Source organism: Elephas maximus, chromosome 8 (assembly GCF_024166365.1).
Source record: "Elephas maximus indicus isolate mEleMax1 chromosome 8, mEleMax1 primary haplotype, whole genome shotgun sequence".
Classification (NCBI taxonomy): Eukaryota; Metazoa; Chordata; class Mammalia; order Proboscidea; family Elephantidae; genus Elephas; species Elephas maximus.
In genome coordinates, this window is record NC_064826.1 from 75,425,377 (window position 1) to 75,445,000 (window position 19,624).

A 19,624-nucleotide genomic window follows, 5' to 3' on the forward strand; every position below is an offset into this window, starting at 1 on the left:
GTTTTTCAAAAGAACAGCTTCACTTTAGAAACAATTTGAATTTCATAATATAATATGAACACTGTCTTTAAATACCTGCCTCTCTTTCTAGCTTGTTCTTTCAGGATTACCTTATTTATGCGTTCTTCACTTCTATACTTATTTAATTAAGTAATTATTTTGCAGGTAGTTAAATTTATTGTTCACTCATAAAAAATAAAATACACCTAATGGCAGTGCATAGCTTTCTTCTACGTTTGTGTCATCATTCTAGGTAGTCTCTGACCCAAATGAGAGACCTCAACATTGCAGATATATTATGTGCATCCCCAGCAAAACTGCCTATAAGAATAACTTCATTATTCTGGGAAGCTAGATCTATAAAATATGTAAAATGTAAAAGTGTTCTGCCCATACAATTTCTGGTAAGTATGGCATGACTAAGTGATAAAACCTGAGTCAGCTTCAGTTAGAGCAAACCTTACTAAAAAGTTTATTATGATATGGAGGAAAAAGGAAATATACTGAAAAAAGGTGGTTCCTCCTCTAAGTAATGAAGTAGTTTAGATCTATATGGTTCTGCTTTGATTATGAAGAATTAGCTGTCTGGAAGCATTTAGTGGTATAGTGTACCTGTGAGTCATAGTAACCCAGAGTTATAGCACAACGATGAGAAGGAAAAACTCACCAGTACCACTGGACAGATTGTTGTGGGTGGTAAAATATGGTCCTTCAAAGGTCCACAGTCGCATTCAGGTTTTAGATGAGAAGCACACTTATTATGCAGCTAGAAAAAGGAAAAAGGGAGACAGTATCAAATGCTGCAGGACAACCAGCAAACATTGTGCAAACTACATTTCAACTGAGAAACAGCAAATACATTAAAAGCACATTAAAAGAATTACAAGAACAAATAAACAGGATCATAAAGGGATTCACACTACATTTGCCCTTTTATATCTACCTTAAAAATATCACTTAGCAATTTCCTTGACACAGACTATATATTTTCTAATTCTCAGAAATGTTTATATTAAAAATGTACTTTAGGTTTCACACCAAAGAAGCCTGACTTCTTTTACAAACAGAAATTATTGTCCATTATAGTTCATTTCATTCTTTGATTATCTGCTGTTGGCATAATCTTGAAACCACCGCGCACTGTGGATGCTTTTTTTTTTTTTGACCCTCCTGTTTTCTCAAAGTCGTTCCAAAGTGCACAGCTCAGTATGGGGCATAATTGATCCCATCATTAGTTTTAACTTCGTAATTCAGTATGTAAATGTAACCAGAGATTCATCTCAGTAGGAACAGGATATAAATATAAGATGATGATTACGATTATAAAAATTTATCTTTATATTGTATTTATCAGCTCTATAAATTTTTTTTTTATATTAAGTTAGTGTATAATGTGCTATTTATTTTTTAGCATATATGAACCAAAACTAATAATATCAAGTCAGGTCACAAGTTTAAATTAAAGAATTACAATGTAGTACATTAAATACTGATGTTTTTCAAAATAGACACGGTAATTCTTACTGGAATCACACAGATTTGATAAAATTATACTTTGTTTAAAGGCATCTAGGAAATTCTTCCCTCACCCACTTCATATTCATTTCAATATGAAACATTCATACTTTTAAAAACTACATATTTTATCTTGTTGAAAACAAAACAAAAAAGCACTACCCCATTTTTCAGTTTTGGAAACAATGCCACCCTTTTTAATTCACGGCTATATTAATTTCCACAACAAACTTACCTTTGTAAGCAGTTAATTATAAAAACCAAAAATAGGAGTATAATGCGTGTTGATTTAGTATTGGTGATAGAACTATAACAAAGAGGTATTTCTGTGGTCCCAGAGCCTAAAACATTTATCACGCTAATTTCCTGCCTTCAGCATAAAACCTTGGAGTGAAGGCTACTTGTACGATAATCAATGTACATTAAGCCACATTAAATGAAATAAAAGTATCTTTACAAATTCTCCATAATTAGCAACTCTGCTTCTCAGTGGCATGTAAACTTCTCTATTAAAAAAATGGCTTAATCTCCTCAGGCACTGCTGATATCCGACTAGAGACAAGAGGCGTTGAAGAAGAAAGTTGAAGCCACATGCACAACAGACCTAAATAAAATGACGCTGTGATTTGGCAAATTGAAATGCATAGCTTCCTCAAAATAAAATTAGCAATTGGTTTAAAATGTAATATTAGTTTATTTAACTTAATAACGCATTTTCCTAAAGTAAATCATGGCCCTGTATATTTGGATTTAGAGGTAATGGATTACCAAGCACCATGAAAACTGAACCAAAACAAAAGACAGATTATGTATCCTAAGGCTCTTCTGTACCATGGTCGTCACAGAGAAACGCTTTTGCTCTTTGATCTTTTATAACTGTCTTAAAACTGAGTCTGCAGGCTCTCAGATTCCTCCACAAATAGGAAGATCCAAGATAAAAATTCTTGTGTGTATATAAAGTGAGAAAGCCCTGCAATTTTACTCCTGACTACAATGGAAAGCCACACACATGTCTTCAAAGAACAGAGGGGCAGGACACTGTGTGCCTTGTGCCAGCATTGTGCCTTGCGCCAGCATTGACCATACACAGGCTGAGCATTGATACATAGGCTGAGCACCTCACCCTGCTCCATATTTCCCTCCCATGTGCTCCCACAATCTCCAGCTGATACGGTGAGGGATGATTAGCCTCATTATCGTGATTTGAAGGTTATAAGATATAAGAAAAGATGGTAAAAATAAAAAGAAGTTAATGACAGCTTTTTGGCATTCAGGCTGGATTCCCTGCCAGAAGGAAAGAACTGAGGACTTAGGTAGAATCACACAGTTAATGAGATGATAGGGGGTTAATTCTTCATATTTGAGTTTGAGAGCTTCGGTACTGGCAAATGGTCCCCTGAAATACTGGCATCTGCAGAGCTAAAAAAAAGCCTGCATTGGATTTTACAGCTTGATAGCCACTGTGGCCCATACCTCTGAGCATTGGCTAGGCAGTTGCAGGGCAGTGTCGTGCAGGAACATAAGCACGAGGCAGGGCCTGTAAGAATGCTGGTAACCTGGTAATACCAGGAAAACAGGGTCTCACGATGCAAGAAAAGCCTCCTAACCAAGATGTCTACATTAACTAATAATATGAAAGAATACCTTGATTAAGTCTGAACTCTGCTCATCAACACGATGACATTGTTTATAGCCAGGAATGTCAAAGCTGAGAATATCATGTTGGAACCACTGATCATCTTATAAGACATGGGTCAAGTTTGCATAATAGGTCTAGTTTATTCCCCATATCTGTCACAGATACATTTCATGGCATAATATAAAGTATGAAAGCCAATGAGAAAATGTTTCCCTAGACTATTTATCAAGATTAAAACTGAACATCACCAGCAATAACAACAAATTGCTTACACTTTTCATCCTGAAATTTTATTGCGCAAACATATAAGAAAAATAAACAGGTGAATTCTTCTCAGTATCAATAAGATATGAAGATATTTTAAAGATAACCCAGATGCAAAATCAGCAAATTCTAAACACAAAGATCCTCACTAAGAATAGAAATAAACTACAGCATCAATGAATCCTGCCTCTTCAGTAAAATAACCAATGATGCACCACAGAAAAGGAATTGTTACCTATTTTCCCCCAAATTTTTCTTTTCTTGTTGAGAATATCTTGAAATGATTTTTAAAGATAAGGCTTAGAAACTCTCAGATCATTATTTTGTTATATATATCCAGAAATTCCTATTCCGGTTAAGGGATACTACTCCACATCTAGGAAATTCAGACAATATGAAATAATCTTTCCTGGAAAGGAAATGAACAGTTGGAAATAATTTCAGAGCATAGGGAAATTCCAGTCGAAACTAATCTAGAGTCAGATCTATGTTTGTTGAAAAAAGCTGTCTCAAGTTAACAAGAAAAAGAGTGTGTGTGTGTCTGTGTCTGTGTGTGTCTGCGCGTATGAGGCGAAGTTGAGAAAGAGTGAGTGTGCTGTATGGAGAAAAAACAAGTGGAATTTAAAAAATCAACAAGAGGAACAACAGAGCATAAATTTTCATATGAATTTAGAGAAAAAGAAAAAGAGAAATCATTATTCTAAGGGAATTCTGGTAATGTGGTTGGGTGGAACACAATGGTCAGTTTATGTATTTCCCTAATATTTTGCAAACTTCAGGGTGTTGCCCGAAGCCAGAATTTGCTAAAGTATGAACTATTCTATGGCACTAAAAACCTTTAAACAACAAATTGCTTAAACTTTTTCATATTTTAATTGGAGTGGCAATGTATGATACCAAATGTTAATTAATAGACATAATGATAGGCTGTCTTTTGTCAAGCCCAAGAAATATCTATTAACCTCTCAATATGTCGAGTCCTACTTGACTAAGGGCATTTTACTATGACCAGGAGTAATAGTCACAACATGTTCTAAGTAAAAAGTCAAGGAAACATACAACATAAATGAACAGATATAAGGAATGGAATCCTAAGGATAATAGAACGGAAGCAAGAGAGAGAAGAGGAAACCAAGAGAATGTTAGAAAGTCAGATGTGAGAAGATAGTTTTATACTCTTCTTACTTAAGATTTTTGTGCTTTTATTTTTTAAATGGTTCATTTTACAAAAGGAGATAAGACTCAGTTCTAAGAACCTAACTTTGTAGGTACAACATGGCAAACTAGTATAATACCAAAAAGTTGTAAGTACTAACAAAATAAAGGGTGTGAAATAGATTTTATCTTTAAGTATTTGTTTGAGCTTACTTGCTTATCTGATGTAGACTTAAGTATTCCAGGATGATTTATTTTAAACAACATTTAAATAGGACATGCATTTCAAATTCAATATTTAACAGTGCACTTATTGAGTACTTCCTTTAAACTCCGCACTCTGTTAAAAACCTTGGAAGATTAGGAAACAAAAAATATCTGTCACAGACCTGGAGCTGGAGCAGAACATACTCTCCCAGTGTTGTTAGTATGAGCATGCAGACATGGAACCAAGAGGGCATTTAAGCTTTTTGTTTTGTTTTGTGGAATAAAGGTACAGAAATTATTCAGGAAAAACGAAATATTAGTGTCAAGGAAACTTTTACTGAAGATATGAAACTTAATTTTGTTCTTTAGATACAGTTAGAATTTAAGGAGGGGCATTCAAAGGAATATGGTGAGCAAGGTAACAGGAAGGAGTAAACATGCCCTTCCCTAGGGAGTGCCAAGAGATGTGCAGCTACAGCAGAGGGTACATGTAGGGGAAGAGTATCATACATAGTCATGTGCTTAGATTTGGGTCTGATTTTTGAGGAAACGAAAACCAGGTGGAGATGGGGGGAAGTAAGGGCTGCATTTATTATCACAGAGCTATTATAGGTTGCCGAAGGAGGCATATGATAACAAATGAATATTTTCAGAAGATCATTCTGGAGGTGGTGTGCAGCCTGCATTATAGGAAAAGTACCTTCTGTTAGGGAGCTAAGCCAAGAGATTCTGACTCTAATCTAGTCAAGAGGTGCTAAGAGCTTGCACTAGGTCTGTGAATGTGGAGGCAAAGACTCAAATATGAGAGAGATATTTTAAGAAGAAAACGTCAAGGCTCAATGAAGGGTTGAATATGTGAGATGAAGGTGAAAGACAAGAGCAAGAGAAATCGACTTCTAATTCTATTTCCAATGACTGGAAGCATGATGATACCATGTCTGATGGAAACGAGACTTGGAATAGTTGCTTTTTGTGAATGTAGATAAGTCATTTTCATCTAGGACATAGTGAGATTCAGGACCACTTAATTCTACACGTTTCTAGAAAATCAAGACCAGCATGCAATGTTACTCTTAGACTGGACAACTATAGATTCTTCCAGAAGTGAGAGAGATGGTATGAGTAATATTTATGGAGTGCCCTCCGTGTTCCAGAGCCTAGGTGTTTCACACCTATATGGTATTTCACATAATTCTCACTATGGTAGTAACTGTCACTTATTGAGCGCTTGCTTTGTATGATGCTCAATCCTAAACATGTCTATATGGATTACTTACCCATTTAATCCTCATTATAAATCTACAAAAATAGACATCATTAACTCCACTTCACTAACTAGGAAACTGGCCAAAACAGGCTATATCCTTGGCCCAAGACAACACAACTAATAATTGACCATCTTAAAAATCAGACTGGTATGACTATAAGCTTCAAGTCATTTCCAAAAGTAACATATAAGGGAAGTAATTCTTTTAAACCCTGAAATGAAATCAAGCTTCTTTCTTCTTATTTCTCTCTGCAATCCAACATTCATTCCTTCCATTCAGAAAGGCCTTTCTAAAGAACAAAATTGAGGTTGTCACATCCTATCACTCTGAGTGCTTTGCTAGCTATTTACTATATTAATAGCACTTTCAGGGAAGCAAAAGGACAAAAGAAAGTTGATTCGGTTTGCTTAAAGTTAGTCAACAGTAGGCAACAGCACGTAGTCATTAGTCTAGTGCACACTAACTTTATACTAAAATTTTTATACAATGACTAAAGAAGAAACTATAACTTGTATCTAAATTGTAAATTTTCTGAGGTAAATACATTGTTTAACTTGGGAACAAAAATCAATAAATTGATAATTTTGTCTCTATAATTGTTTAAAATTAAAAATCCAAAGGTGCACAGGGGCTGAAATTCTTCCAGATATATTACAACTTTTTTTTTTTAATTGTGCAAGTCTTGGTTTGTGAACCACATATTCATTGACCTATTGGTTAACAGCCAAATGCTTAAACCACTGTGCCACCAGGGCTTCAGAGGAGCTCATAGTTTACAGCAAATAAGGCTCAGGACTTGGGAGAGCTTAGTAAAATGGCAGCCATTTTTTTTTTTTTTTTCCCCGATTTTACCTTAAATCCCCATAACTCCCTGATTAGCCTCATTTCCTGAAAGGAATTGCAGGATTTTAAGACCTTTACAGCGTATGTTGTGTTATGATATAGTGTCAAATAGAATCATGTTCATCTATGCTAATAAGAACAAAATATCAGGGGACCTCATACCACCAAGAAAGCAGCACTGGGAGCAAAATGCATCCTTTGGGCCTGAGGTTCCTGTGCTGAGATGCTCCCAGATCAAGGGAAGACTGGTGACAAGGACTTTCCACCAGAGCCGACAGAAAGAGAAAGCATTCCCCTGAAGCTGACACCCAGAAGTCAGACTTGTAACCTACTGGGCTGTGAGAGAATAAACTTCTCTTCATTAAGGCCATCCATTTGTGGTATTTCTGTTATAGCAGCACTAGCTGACTAACCCAGAATTTGGTACCAAGAGTGGGGTGCTACTCTAACAGTTACCTAAAATGTAGAAGAAATTTTGGAACTGTGAATGGATAGAGGAACAGCAGCAGCAAAGGGCCAGCAGCAGCAGAGAACTAACAGCAGCAGAACCAAGAGAGGAGTGCAAGACAGCACTGGAGCTGTCCCACAGAGCAAGACAGCTGAGTGCCTGTGCACAGGAGGTCTCCTGGTGGAGTGGGGTGCCTCCAGGCACTTATCAGTTGAGGTACAGAGCTTTGGAACACTTGTCCCAGCAGGGCAAATGCAGGCGTAAGGCCCAAATTGTGAAAGGCCAAGAAACCAGGGAGCAGAAGCTGAAGAGACAAGGAACACAAGAAGTCAAGCTGCCTCAGTCTCAAAAGGTATGGCCACACCTCTGGGGTTTCAAAGGGTGGAGACATGGCCTCTGGTGTTTCTAAGGGTAGAGTCACCACTCAGATAGACTAGGGGAATGGTGCATCTAAAGCTGAGGGAGCAGAGTTGCCATCCCAGTGGGCCTGGGAACTGAACCTCAGGGCCAAGGAACCTCCACTTGGAATCTGGAGAGTGTGGCCAATACATAAGAGTCTAGAAGGCAGGGCCATTGTGTAAATGGTCTCAGAGAACACAGGATTATTTTCAAGACTTGAAGGCTAATGTAATGTGTCCTGCTAACTTGCTTGGTGCCTATAATTCCTTCCTTTCCTCCAATTTCTCCAATTTATAATGAAAATGTTTAGCTTGTACCTGTTTTACCATAGTACTTTGGAAACAGCTTGCATTCTAGATTGCACAGATGAAGGGCAATTTTTGGATTTTGGACTTGGAGTTGATTTAATACTTTTGTTATGACATGATGGGGTCAATGTGTTTTACATGTAGCAAGGACATGAATTTTGGGGGGCCAAAGGGTGGAATGTCATGGATTGAACTGTGTTTCCAAAAAATATGTGTCAACTTGGTTAGGCCATGATTCCCAGTATTGTATGGCTGGCCTTCATTTTGTGATCGTAATTCTATGTTAAAGAGTATTAGGGTGGGATTGTGACACCCTTACTAAGGTCACATCCCTGATCCAATATAAAAGGAGTTTCCCTGGGGTGTGGCCTGCACCACCTTTTACCTTACAAGAGATTAAAAAAAAGGAAAGCAAGCAGAGTGGGAACCTCATACACCAAGAAAGCAGCGCTGGGAGCAGAGCACATCCTTCGGACCTCAAGTTCTTGCAATGAGATGCTCTCAGACCAAGGAAGACCGATGAGAAAGACCTTCCTCCAGAGCTGACAGAGAGAGAATGCCTTCCCCTGGAGTGGGCACACTGAATTCAGACTTCTAGCCTACCGGACTGTGAGAAAGTAAACTTCTCTTTGTTTAAACAACAACAACAACAAAAAAAATATCAGGGACATAACGTCTGGACTGATCTGGGACAACTGAAATTCTTAGATTTTCAATAGTATGGTTTATTCAAAGGTAGCACCCTCTTTCCTCTACAAGGGAGGGTGTCACTTCTCTCAAGGCATGTGGCATCATCAAGACACAGGATAAATGTACGACTGGTTGGTCTAGAAATGCAGATTTTGGAGTCCCCGATAAGGGACCATCCGAGGAAGGGATAAACAGTCAAAACAAAAGACAAAAAAAAAAAAAAAAAAACCGAGAAAACAAAATGGAACATAAAACAAAGAAGGAAAGAATTTTAAGATACCTTTAATACCGATAAAAAAACTACTGCGAGCAATAAATTTGAGAAGAGTGAACCCATAGAATGGAAACAGGTGAAGATACATTTCGTGGAGATTAAATGAGAAAATGAGGAGTACAGTAAAAGAAAATTCTGAAAGTTTTAAAGTATAATATAGTATGTATTAGGAGAGGCAGCAATACCAAATTTTAGAAAGTTCCAAGTTTAGTATATATTTAAGACACATTAATATTTTTCAAAAAATTAAAAATAGCAAATAATAAACCTAAGAGATTATACTTGAAGTTTATAAAGAATAAGAAAATAAGTTGAAATACAAGGAGGAAATAAATTCTGTATTAATCTGATTTAATTTCAGTTTATGGGAAAGTTAAAGTATTCCTAGTGAAAAATGCACTAAAAAAGGGAAACATAAAAAGAATAGGCTCCTACAAGACCTGAAACAAAAAAGGTAGGTATTTTTGTATATGCTTAGCAAAAGAAAATCTAATATTTTTTTAGATGTGTATGAGTTTTAAAAATGAGATATTTGTGGTCTTCTTAGAACTGATAACTTAATATGTTTGAGCATTTCATATGTGTCATTTTAATCATTGTTAGACATTTTATTATAATAACCAAACATTTCAAAAAATAAGACTGTTTTTCATAATTGAGAAAATTTCCAATGTAAATATAATTTAACCAAGTAATAGCTGCAAATGAGTAAAGAAAATGTGTTCATTTTTAAAAAAGTACTTAAATATAATTTTGAAATGCAAGTCACAGTTTGTTTTTCTCATTATCCTCTGTGCGTATGTATGTGTGTGGTGTTGCATGTGCGTGTTTAAGAAATAACATTTAAACTGTGTGGTGTTTTGGGAGCACTACAGAGAACCTTCTGAATTTGCTTAACTGATCCAGTGTCTCCCAGCGTCTTATCTGACAAAAGCAAGAGCTATGCCTCCTTTGAGGAGAGGACTCAAGCATTAGCTAGAAATAAACAAACCAAATAAAAAACTCCCTTCCCATAAATTTTTGTAGTATGATATCGAAAGGTGCTATTCTTGAATATGTGCATTCTAATTATTTTCTAGAAATTAAGCATGGAACACAAGAGGAACCATCTAACAACTTCACTTATCCCAGAAGTTATCTGATACAGGCTTTGATAATCATCCAGATTAGGGAGATGCGTAAAGTTTCCCACGATAGAGAAGTTTATTTCTTCTTTCTTAGTTACTGTCTTAGTTATCTAGTGCTGCTATAACAGAAATACTAACGTGGATGATTTTAACAAACAGAAATTTATTCTCTCACAGTTTAGGAGGCTAGAAGTCCGAATTCAGGGTGGCAGCTCCAGGGGAACGCTTTCTCTCTGTCGGCTCTGGAGGAAAGTCCTTGTCTTCAATCTTCCCCTGGTCTAGGAGCTTCTCAGTGCAGGGACCCCAGGTCCAAAAGACACATTCTGCTCCTGGAACTACTTTCTTGGTGGTATGAGGTCCCCCTGTCTTTCTGCTGGCTTCTCTCTTTTATATCTCAAAACAAATTGACTTAAAACACAACTCAATCTTATAAATTGAGTTCTGCCTCATTAATATAACTGCCTCTAGTCTTGCCCCACTAACATCATAGAAGTAGGATTTACAGCACATAGGAAATCACATCAGATGACAAAATGGTGGACAATCACACAATACTGGGAATTGTGACCTAGCCAAGTTGACAGATACCTCTGGGGGACACGATTCAATCCAGGACAGTTACCAATGCCATTAATTACTAGTGTTTACATGTATTATTTCTTATCCCACAATTTATGGCTTGACTGACAAAGCAAGGCAGATACTTGTAGGGAAAGAGGGTAGAATGAGTTCTGAGAAGCACTGAAACCTAAAACCTGGACTCTATTTCCATTTCTACCTAATCACATGGTCAAGGACAATTTGCTTAGTTATATTTGGTTGTAGTATCTTCACTGTGTAGGTAAATCTTTGGACTACATTGTACATTTTCTTAACCTTTTAAAGCCCACAGATCCTATGTTCAAAATAGAAAAGAGGAAACTCTACCAAAACGGGGTTGTCGGGTAGAGGCAGAGCTATGCCCAACCACCTAACGTGTCACTCCCATGGCCTGCCCCTAGCTGTAGTCTCTGGATACCTTCCTGGTAACTTGTAGAGCTGCACAGAGCAGAGTGTGAAAACCATATAATGGGATCATTTCTAAGGTTGTCATCAGCTCTCAAATTCTTGATTCTGTGAGCATGGACCTGACTCTGCTCCTATCCCTTTGAAACATATGAAATAAGAAGGGTCCATGTTTTCATGCTGTCTTAGTTTAAAATTCAGGAAGGCTTCTTGTATAAGGCTCTTGGCGTATATGGGATACGCAGTCTTCAGTGTGAGTGAATGCATGGATTTTTCCCCAAATGTTACTCACTGTGATCTGACACCAAACACAATGCAGTCCTGTCAGGCCCTGGTAACATTTAACCGTTTTGTGGCACTTGTCGCATTTGGCTGGGCAGTTGCCTTCTACCCAGTAATGGTGCATAACCTAGAAGAGAACAACAGCAATGTGGTGAGATGAGGCATCTATCAGCACCACCTTCAGAAATCAAGCAGGGCTATAAACTTACGTCGGTGTTTTTCTTGGATTTCACATAGGTCTTGATGCAAGAGGGAGGCGCTCTAGCTACACAGCGTTCGTGGACTGTGTACTTGCAAACTGAAAGGAAACATGTACACAAATTTAGAGTTAATCCTCGTCCTGATTGCAATTTTATAGGGAAGGAATGACATTAACAGAACCTCATTTCATATCCACTGCTCCCTAATCAATCCAATCAGCCACATCAAGGAAAAGTCCAAGTCGACTGTTTCTACCATGGAACACAAAAGGCCAATTAGCACAGGAAATATTATGCATGTGAAAAACCAAGGCTCCTCTATCATGGCATAGCAGGAAGTGCTTAATTAAATCAGTCCTCACTCAAATTTTTCACAATAATTCCCAGATGACAAAAATATTAAAGACAAATTGATGACTGCCAAATGGCTTGGTATCATTTGCTAGAAGGAAGAAATCTATATTTTACAAAGTATAGGCATGAGAGCAGCTGGCAAGCATGGCAATAAAAGCCCATGAGTTTGTGCTATTTTGTCTACTGATTTATCTAAACCTTAAATGGCTGATTAGTCTTTTTCCAGAGGATAGATTTTGTCATGCATTCCAGGTCCCAGTAAAAGTTTAGCCCTCACTGGCCATCATGGTGAGGCTTCTCTAAAAGGAACAACTTATTTGAGGCAACATATGGTATATACAGTAAAACCTGTGAAAGCCAGAACCAATGCAAGGTCGAAACCCGTCAGAGAAGGAAAACTCAAATATTTTCCACTAAAACGGGCTATAGAGTCGTCAAAGGTGGAAAACTTGCGAGACCCAGAAAAATAAAAGTTCCATCAAATTACGACTCTCACAGGTTTTACTATATATGCAAAAATTAATAACAAAAAGGAAATATGCATATATACAAGCATATATAAAAAAGTGTATAAAAAAGTGTGTCATAAAACCAAAATGCATACTTCTTTTGGCACACTCAAACTACTTTATGGTTTGAATCTGAGTATAACATAAGGTCATTTACAGATGCTTGTTTATTAAGTCCCAGATCAAGGTTCTCAAATACATAAATACACAGGATAAAAATTAAATTAAAAAAAAAGAACAGGTAGCCCTCTCAATAAAATAAACAAATGGAAATTAATCATTCCATGAAATTAGGATGAAACATTTGAAATCCACATAATACAGTAAAACTCTTCCAAATACTTATATTTCTAATTTTCTTTAGTAACACACAAGAAGAAACCATACTTTTTTATCTTCTCCATCCTGGCAAGAAGGTTAAAGAGTATTGCTTTTACCACACTAATCAGTTAAAATATGTACGAAAAATTCTGATCCCGCATATCATACCAGCCACCACATTTGAGAGTTATAATATTTCTTCATATAAGCCTATCAATACAATTTACCATAGAAAATTCCCTTCTTAAAAAAAAAAAAAAGTTTAAAAACGAAGCATTTTCTTTTCAGGTATATAAGAAGAACATTATAGCCTGACTAGTCTTTTAAGCATGTCCAACAGAAACTGCCCTCTAAACCAACATATGCCAAAGTTCAAGTAACTTTACTAAAATCTTTATATATATTTATAACATTAAATGTGCATGGCACTAAAACGTGGCTTAAATGTCAAATTATACATCTGAGAAAACTAAATTCTACAATATTCTACCAAAGAAGCTGTTAGCTAAGAGAGCGAAAACAACAGAAGCAACAATTACAACAAGATCCCTGGGAACTATGTACTGTGTATAAGGCAGATAACAAATTAGATTTCATATATATATATATATATATATGTATATACATGTATACATATACGTACATGCACACATACATACATATATGACAAAAATGGAAAGTATGTAATAAATTTGACAGTGTCAGTAACTTCCTAACACAGCAGAAAATGGTATGAGGGGTAATTGCTGGATTAATGGAAAACTCTACATTTATGCAGAGACATCAGGGAATGCAAATGTTACATAGGCATATATGCTGTAAAAGGAGCCCTGTGCACTGGTTAAGTGCTCAGCTGCTAACCGAAAGGTTGGCGGTTTGAACCCACCAACCACTCTGCGGGTGAAAGGTATGGCAGCCCGCTGTAGATTTAAAGATATTTAGGTGACTTTTATAAATGAATCATCAGCGCTGGATTAATAGGACAAAATTAAAATTGCAATGATAAGCGTACTGAAATTACAATAATGGCTACAACTCAAGAACTGTGAATGCAATGCTTTGGATTCCAATACCCATTAACCACATACAAAGATTTTCTTTATGATAGCATTAAAACAATGTGCCTGATGTGTGATATTAGTCTGTATTCCTTGTGATTTCTTAAACTGAATGCAAATTTATTTTTAATCAATTGATTTACATTTTTAAAAAGACCCGAAGAAATTGACTCATTATAAGAAGTTAACATGAATAAAGTGACTAACTCACAAAAAAAGACAAATATGAGTAAGAAATAAATATGATAAATTAATGGAAATGTTCATGATGATCCCAGAAGAAATGGCAATCCTGAGTAAATTAAAGTACAGTGAAAAGAATAAGCCTAAAGAATAGGAAAATGTTCTTAGCTGTCTTCCAAGTGAAGGATTTCCCCAAACTGAAGAAAGTTAAATCTAGAGCGACCTAACCATTCAGAAACATACTACAGGGAAACATATATCACAGGTCCGGGGGAGAGCCCTGTACTATCTATAAATGGGACTACTCCAAGAAATCAACCTTCTCTCCCTCCGTGCGATGACGTCTCGGCAGAGCAAACGTACTCACAGGAGCAACAGAGGCCCTGCTTCCCCACGCCAATCAGCATGTTCAGACAGAGATTGCAGTAGGCAGGTTTGTTAAAGTGCTTGAGTCGCCACACATGCTGCCCATCATCCTTCACGTTCTGCACGGGACATAAAAGAAACAGATTTCACTTAATGAAATAAACAGTGGAATATGTAAGTGCCAATAAAACTCAGAGCTGGACTGAAGCACTGGAAGACAATCTGTTAATTCATCTCTGACTTTCTCCAAGATCGCCACAAGACTCTTTAGAAAAACACATGTGCTCTAGTAGAATGAGATAACTGCTAACAAATCTAGATTCTATAGCAACTCACACATGCTTGTCTAATGTCAACAGTTCAACAGCATACCCTGAACAATCATAATAACCTGCCAAATGGTAGACTCCCTAAGAACAGGGATGTGTGTGCCTTACCTTTGAAAACCTTATCCTCGGTACAATGCCATGAACAAATAAATAAATAAAGAGAAGGAAAATACTCTTAAGTGGAAGAGCTTGAGAAATAAAAAAGAATACGTTAACCTTTATTACAAAACTTAAGATTTCAAGCACTGCTTTGACATATTTGAGCTTCACAGGGCCTCAAGGATCTAACCATCTATTAGCCTGCTCTGATCAAACAGGCCCCCCATCCCAGAGAGAAATGCTCTCCACCCAGTTCGTTCCCCTATCAGCTGGACCAGCTGCATGCCATCCAATCCTCAACCCAACCTCAGTTCCCTGCCCATCCAAGGAATTGTTCAAACCAATAGATCACATTCTCCTGCAGGAACCAGGGGCACTTCACCCTCTGGCAACCACAAAGCCTTCTCCACACAGCCCTGTCTGCTCCACTCTATTCCCAAGTGTAATTTCCATGAGACCCTGCATGCTATGCAGTGTCATCCTCCTTTGAGGCTGTGAGTATATGTGACTAATAAACTGCTCTCCATCTCATCTGTCCAGTGTTGGGCGTCCTGTGTTGAGGCACTTCATGCTATTTAGGCGAGGGATCCCTCATTCACCGGTGGACGAATAATAGGTGGTCAGAACACTGATTTGATACCAGTATGCACAAAATTCAAGATGGCGGTTAGATCTTGGAAGGAGGCAGAGGGATGGGATGGGATGGAAAAGAGCAATAGTTCAAGGTAAGTTATTGGTAATATAGGGCTTCAGTTGAGGATTTCTTATATGTTACAACTAACTTTAATATATTTTTGTATGCATCAAACAGTAAATTTTAAAAGATAAACTTACTTAAGGACCAAGTTATAGTACCATTTTGTTTACTCCTCTTTTGTAAAATATGAATGATTTTAATCTCATTGAAAGGTAATAAAAATATTAAAATTGTATTACTATACTTATTTACCATAGTATAAACTTAAGTTAATTCATTTATTCTTCTAGGTAAAGCTCTATATAATATTATGATAGGTTCTTCTGTAACTGGTGTGTACTCATATCTGCACTGTTTAAGACTTAAAGAGAAATAATACAAATCTCTTGAATAACTTATAAGAGTAAGGTATTAAATGAAGTTAAATCATTATTCTTGTTACCATTTTCTCCATTACCGTGTAGTCCTTGTATGCCAGTCTCCAAGCTATACCAACCAAGATAAATTTCAGACATCAGTTCTTGGTATTCAACTGAGACTATTACAGGTGATAATTTTTCAGGTTAGTCAAATTGTCATTTTTCATAGAATTTATTCACCTAATAATTTTTTGAGCACCTACTAAGTGCTGGGGCACTAATTTTTTAATAGTTGTTGTTAGGTGCCATCTAGTCGGTTCTGACTCATAACGACCCTATGTACAACAGAATGAAACACTGCCCGGTCCTGTGCCATCCTCACAATTGTTGTTATGCTTGAGCTTATTGTTGCAGCCACTGTGTCAGTCCATCTCGGTGAGGGTCTTCCTCTCTTTTGTTGACTCTCTTCTTTACCAATCATGATATTCTTCTCCAGGGACTGATCCTTCCTGACAACATGCCCAAAGTATGTGAGATGAAGTCTCGCCATCATCGCTTCTAAGGAGCATTCTGGCTTACTTTTTCCAAGACAGATTTGTTTGTTCTCTTGGCAGCCCATGATATGTTCAATATTCTTCACCACTACCATAATTTAAAGGCATCAATTCCCTTCAGTCTTCCTTATTCATTGTCCAGCTTTCACATGCATATGAGGTGATTGAAAACACTACGGCTTGGGTCAGGCACACTTTAGTCTTCAAGGTGACATCTTTGCTTTTCAACACTTTACAGAGGGCTTTTGCAGCAGATCTGCCCAATGCAATGTGTTATTTGATTTCTTGACTGGGGACAATGGAAATATGTCCAGATCATCTTGTTCTTCTTGATGAAATATCAATAATAATGCTTCCTAAGCACTTTTTTCTATTCCCAGTCAAGAGATAAACCACCAGATTTGTAATACCAGAGAAAATCTATAGTAACTAGTTCTTATATTAGAAACAGAAATGTCAAATTTGCATCAGAATATGAAACATTAATGAAAATGCTTTCTGGGAGATAATTCTCCATGGGTCTCTCAAATTTCTCCCTGTGTTTCAAGCAGAAGCGCTGTCTTTTTTTTCCCCTAAACTATCTTTTCAAAGACGTTTGAAAAACAGCCTTGAATAACAGAGTTGTGTCTTCCTCCAGAACACAGGGCAGGTTTACTTACTGTCTGGCATAATAAAGAGAATCTCTCCCTTTGAGACAAAGGTTAAGTAGGTTTATTTACTGCACTTTATAAAAGATTCAGTTTTCTTAAGCCAGGAGTTCCTCAGCTGTGATACAAGCTGTGATTCTATGTGCATGGTTTACCTAGGCCACTCTCATTGCCCCTATGGGACTTGAGACGCAAGGCATCTGATACAAACATAAAGCTCATGCTGCTTGCTTTACCGTGAGTAATAAAGTCATTTGCCTCTGACCCAGAAGTCTCATGTCTTCTGCAAGCCTCCATAAAACTGTGGCAAGCTAACTCATTAGCTTGCAAGTAAGAAAAATCTCAGACCCTTCATAGTTCTTAACAATGCACAGATTTTCTTTTATGGCAACAAACTAACAAGGTCTTAAAAAAAAGCAGTATTGTAGAAGGTGTCATGTAGAAGTCTTAAGGAAACATACATGTTGCAATTCTCTTTCAAAACTTCAGAAATAAACTTTGTAGTAATTTCTGAATCCAATTCCAGCTTGGTTAAGTCCTAAGATTTCTAGCATCTTTATAATGTAAATAAAATGCTTCATATATTTGATTACTTTGCTATACTTCCCCAACTTCTATGTACATATAATCTATTCCCTTAAATAAGACTAACGTATCCTGATGTGAAAAGTTGTTCATTTTTGTTAAATAAATTAGTAAACAAATTTTAAAAGCAGCAGTTAGATGCTTAAAAAAAAAAAAATCTTTCAAGTGAAAAGGAGGAAGGAAAAATCTAATTTTCATATTTTTTTCTTATTACTGTTCTTATAATCCTTGTCATTTTATTTCTAAATGACTATCTATTACATGTGAATAAGCCTCATCCTGTTGAAGAGCACATATGGACTAAGTTAGCTGGCATTTTCCTTATCAAAAAATAAACAAGTCTGAACGTGGGTGTTCTGTCAATCAGAACGCTTAGCCATGTTACAGGCTGCAACTGATGTACAAATCCATTACCCAGACAGAAAATGCTATACCAAAAAAAAACAAATTAAATAGCTTTATAGCTCTTAGCTGGATACATTGCCAAAATATGTAAGGGATGAAATATGTATGTGACTTCTTCAAGGGAAGAAATTGAAACCAGGAGCCAACTACTTCTCAGCAGTGCAAATTATGCTCCAGCTCTCTGTGTTTTCATGTCTTATCTTGTTTGTCTTATTTAGATTCTAAACTCACTGGAGGAGGGAGAATCTGTCCCTTACTATATTCCATCCACCACTACTGCATGTCCCTGTTAGTACTTCTGTGATGAATAAATATTTATTGTCATAGAAATAAATTTATTTTTCTAAAAAAGAAACAAGGAATCCAGAAGGCTTGATTCCTGGCCTACTGTGGAAATATGGCTAAGCCATTTCATCTCTCTTATTTTCCTCTCTAATAAAATCAAAGTACCCACTTCCCTTTCCCAGGCCTTGATGTGAGGTTTCATTATACAATACCTGTGAAGTTAATTTAGCTTCTCAGAAGAATGGTGTTATATAAACAGCAAATATTATTACCATCATTGGGTTGAGTTATGTAACATCCCAATGTTTCGGCCAAAAAACTGAGAGGGATGTATGTTGGCCTGCTATACATTATTTCACGCAAATTTTGTTCTCATATTTTGTTTTGTTTTGTTTTCTACTACCAGACATTATTCTTAATAGAAATTTATTCCGGATAGAAAACACTGTATTTTTTAATGAAGCAGCTCCATTTTGTGCTTACGATAGACAGAAATGCTACCTGAAACCTAGGTAAATTCACACAAGAGAAGGAGCTCAAGGTTCTCCCTCACCTTTTGGTCCCCTCAAAGTCAAAAGTATGCTTCAAAGGGAAGAATGCTCTTTCAAACTTTTCAGACATATTTTATTATCTCAGTGATTCTTGAAGTTTCAGTTTTTCCCTAAATACTTCCTAGATCACAAATAATGTGCAAGTAATCTAGGGCTACTATAAATAATATTGCTATTTTGTTATGTTTTCTTCTCCTTGTTCTAAATTTTATTTATTTTGTTGTTGTCATTGTAGAGAATATACACAGCAGAACATACACCAATTCAACAGTTTCTACATGTACAATTCAGTGACATTGATTACATTCTTCAAGTTGTGCAACCAGTCTAACCCTCCTTTTCTGAGCTGTTCCTCCATCATTAACATAAACTTACTGTCTCCTAAGGTTCCTACCTAATCATTTGAGATGCTGTTGTCAGTCTGATCCCATATATACTTAAAAGGGTATAATGTTCAAGGCAGATATTTTTTACTAGTTAAGCTGAACTATTGTTTGGTGTTAAGAAGAATTTAGGGGATGTTTTTGGTTTAAGTTTTAAAGATTATCTCAGGGCAACAGTTTCAGGGATTTGTCCAGCCTCCATGGAGCCTGTGGCAATTTTAAATTCTGTTCTGAATTTTCCCCCTTTCTATCAGGATTCTTCAATAAAATCTTTGATCAAAACGTTGAGTAATGGTTGTTATTGTTGCTAGGTGC

The 19,624-nt window shown here is 36.6% G+C and overlaps 1 protein-coding gene across 11 annotated transcripts in view; it reads right to left on the reverse strand.

The window, feature by feature from the left end:
- DGKB (diacylglycerol kinase beta) overlaps nucleotides 1–19,624 on the reverse strand; it is a 795,246-nt gene that overhangs the window by 529,742 nt on the left and 245,880 nt on the right. For all 11 annotated transcript variants that reach the window (XR_007518417.1, XM_049893502.1, XM_049893507.1 and 8 more), the window contains 4 exons: nucleotides 14,417–14,534; nucleotides 11,634–11,722; nucleotides 11,435–11,551; nucleotides 668–766 (listed from right to left, as the gene is read on the reverse strand). Coding sequence is in view for 10 of the 11 variants with exons in the window: in XM_049893502.1 (XP_049749459.1) it covers nucleotides 668–766; nucleotides 11,435–11,551; nucleotides 11,634–11,722; nucleotides 14,417–14,534 (423 nt within the window). In the remaining variant the exon portion in view is untranslated. The remainder of the gene's footprint in view (nucleotides 1–667; nucleotides 767–11,434; nucleotides 11,552–11,633; nucleotides 11,723–14,416; nucleotides 14,535–19,624) is intronic.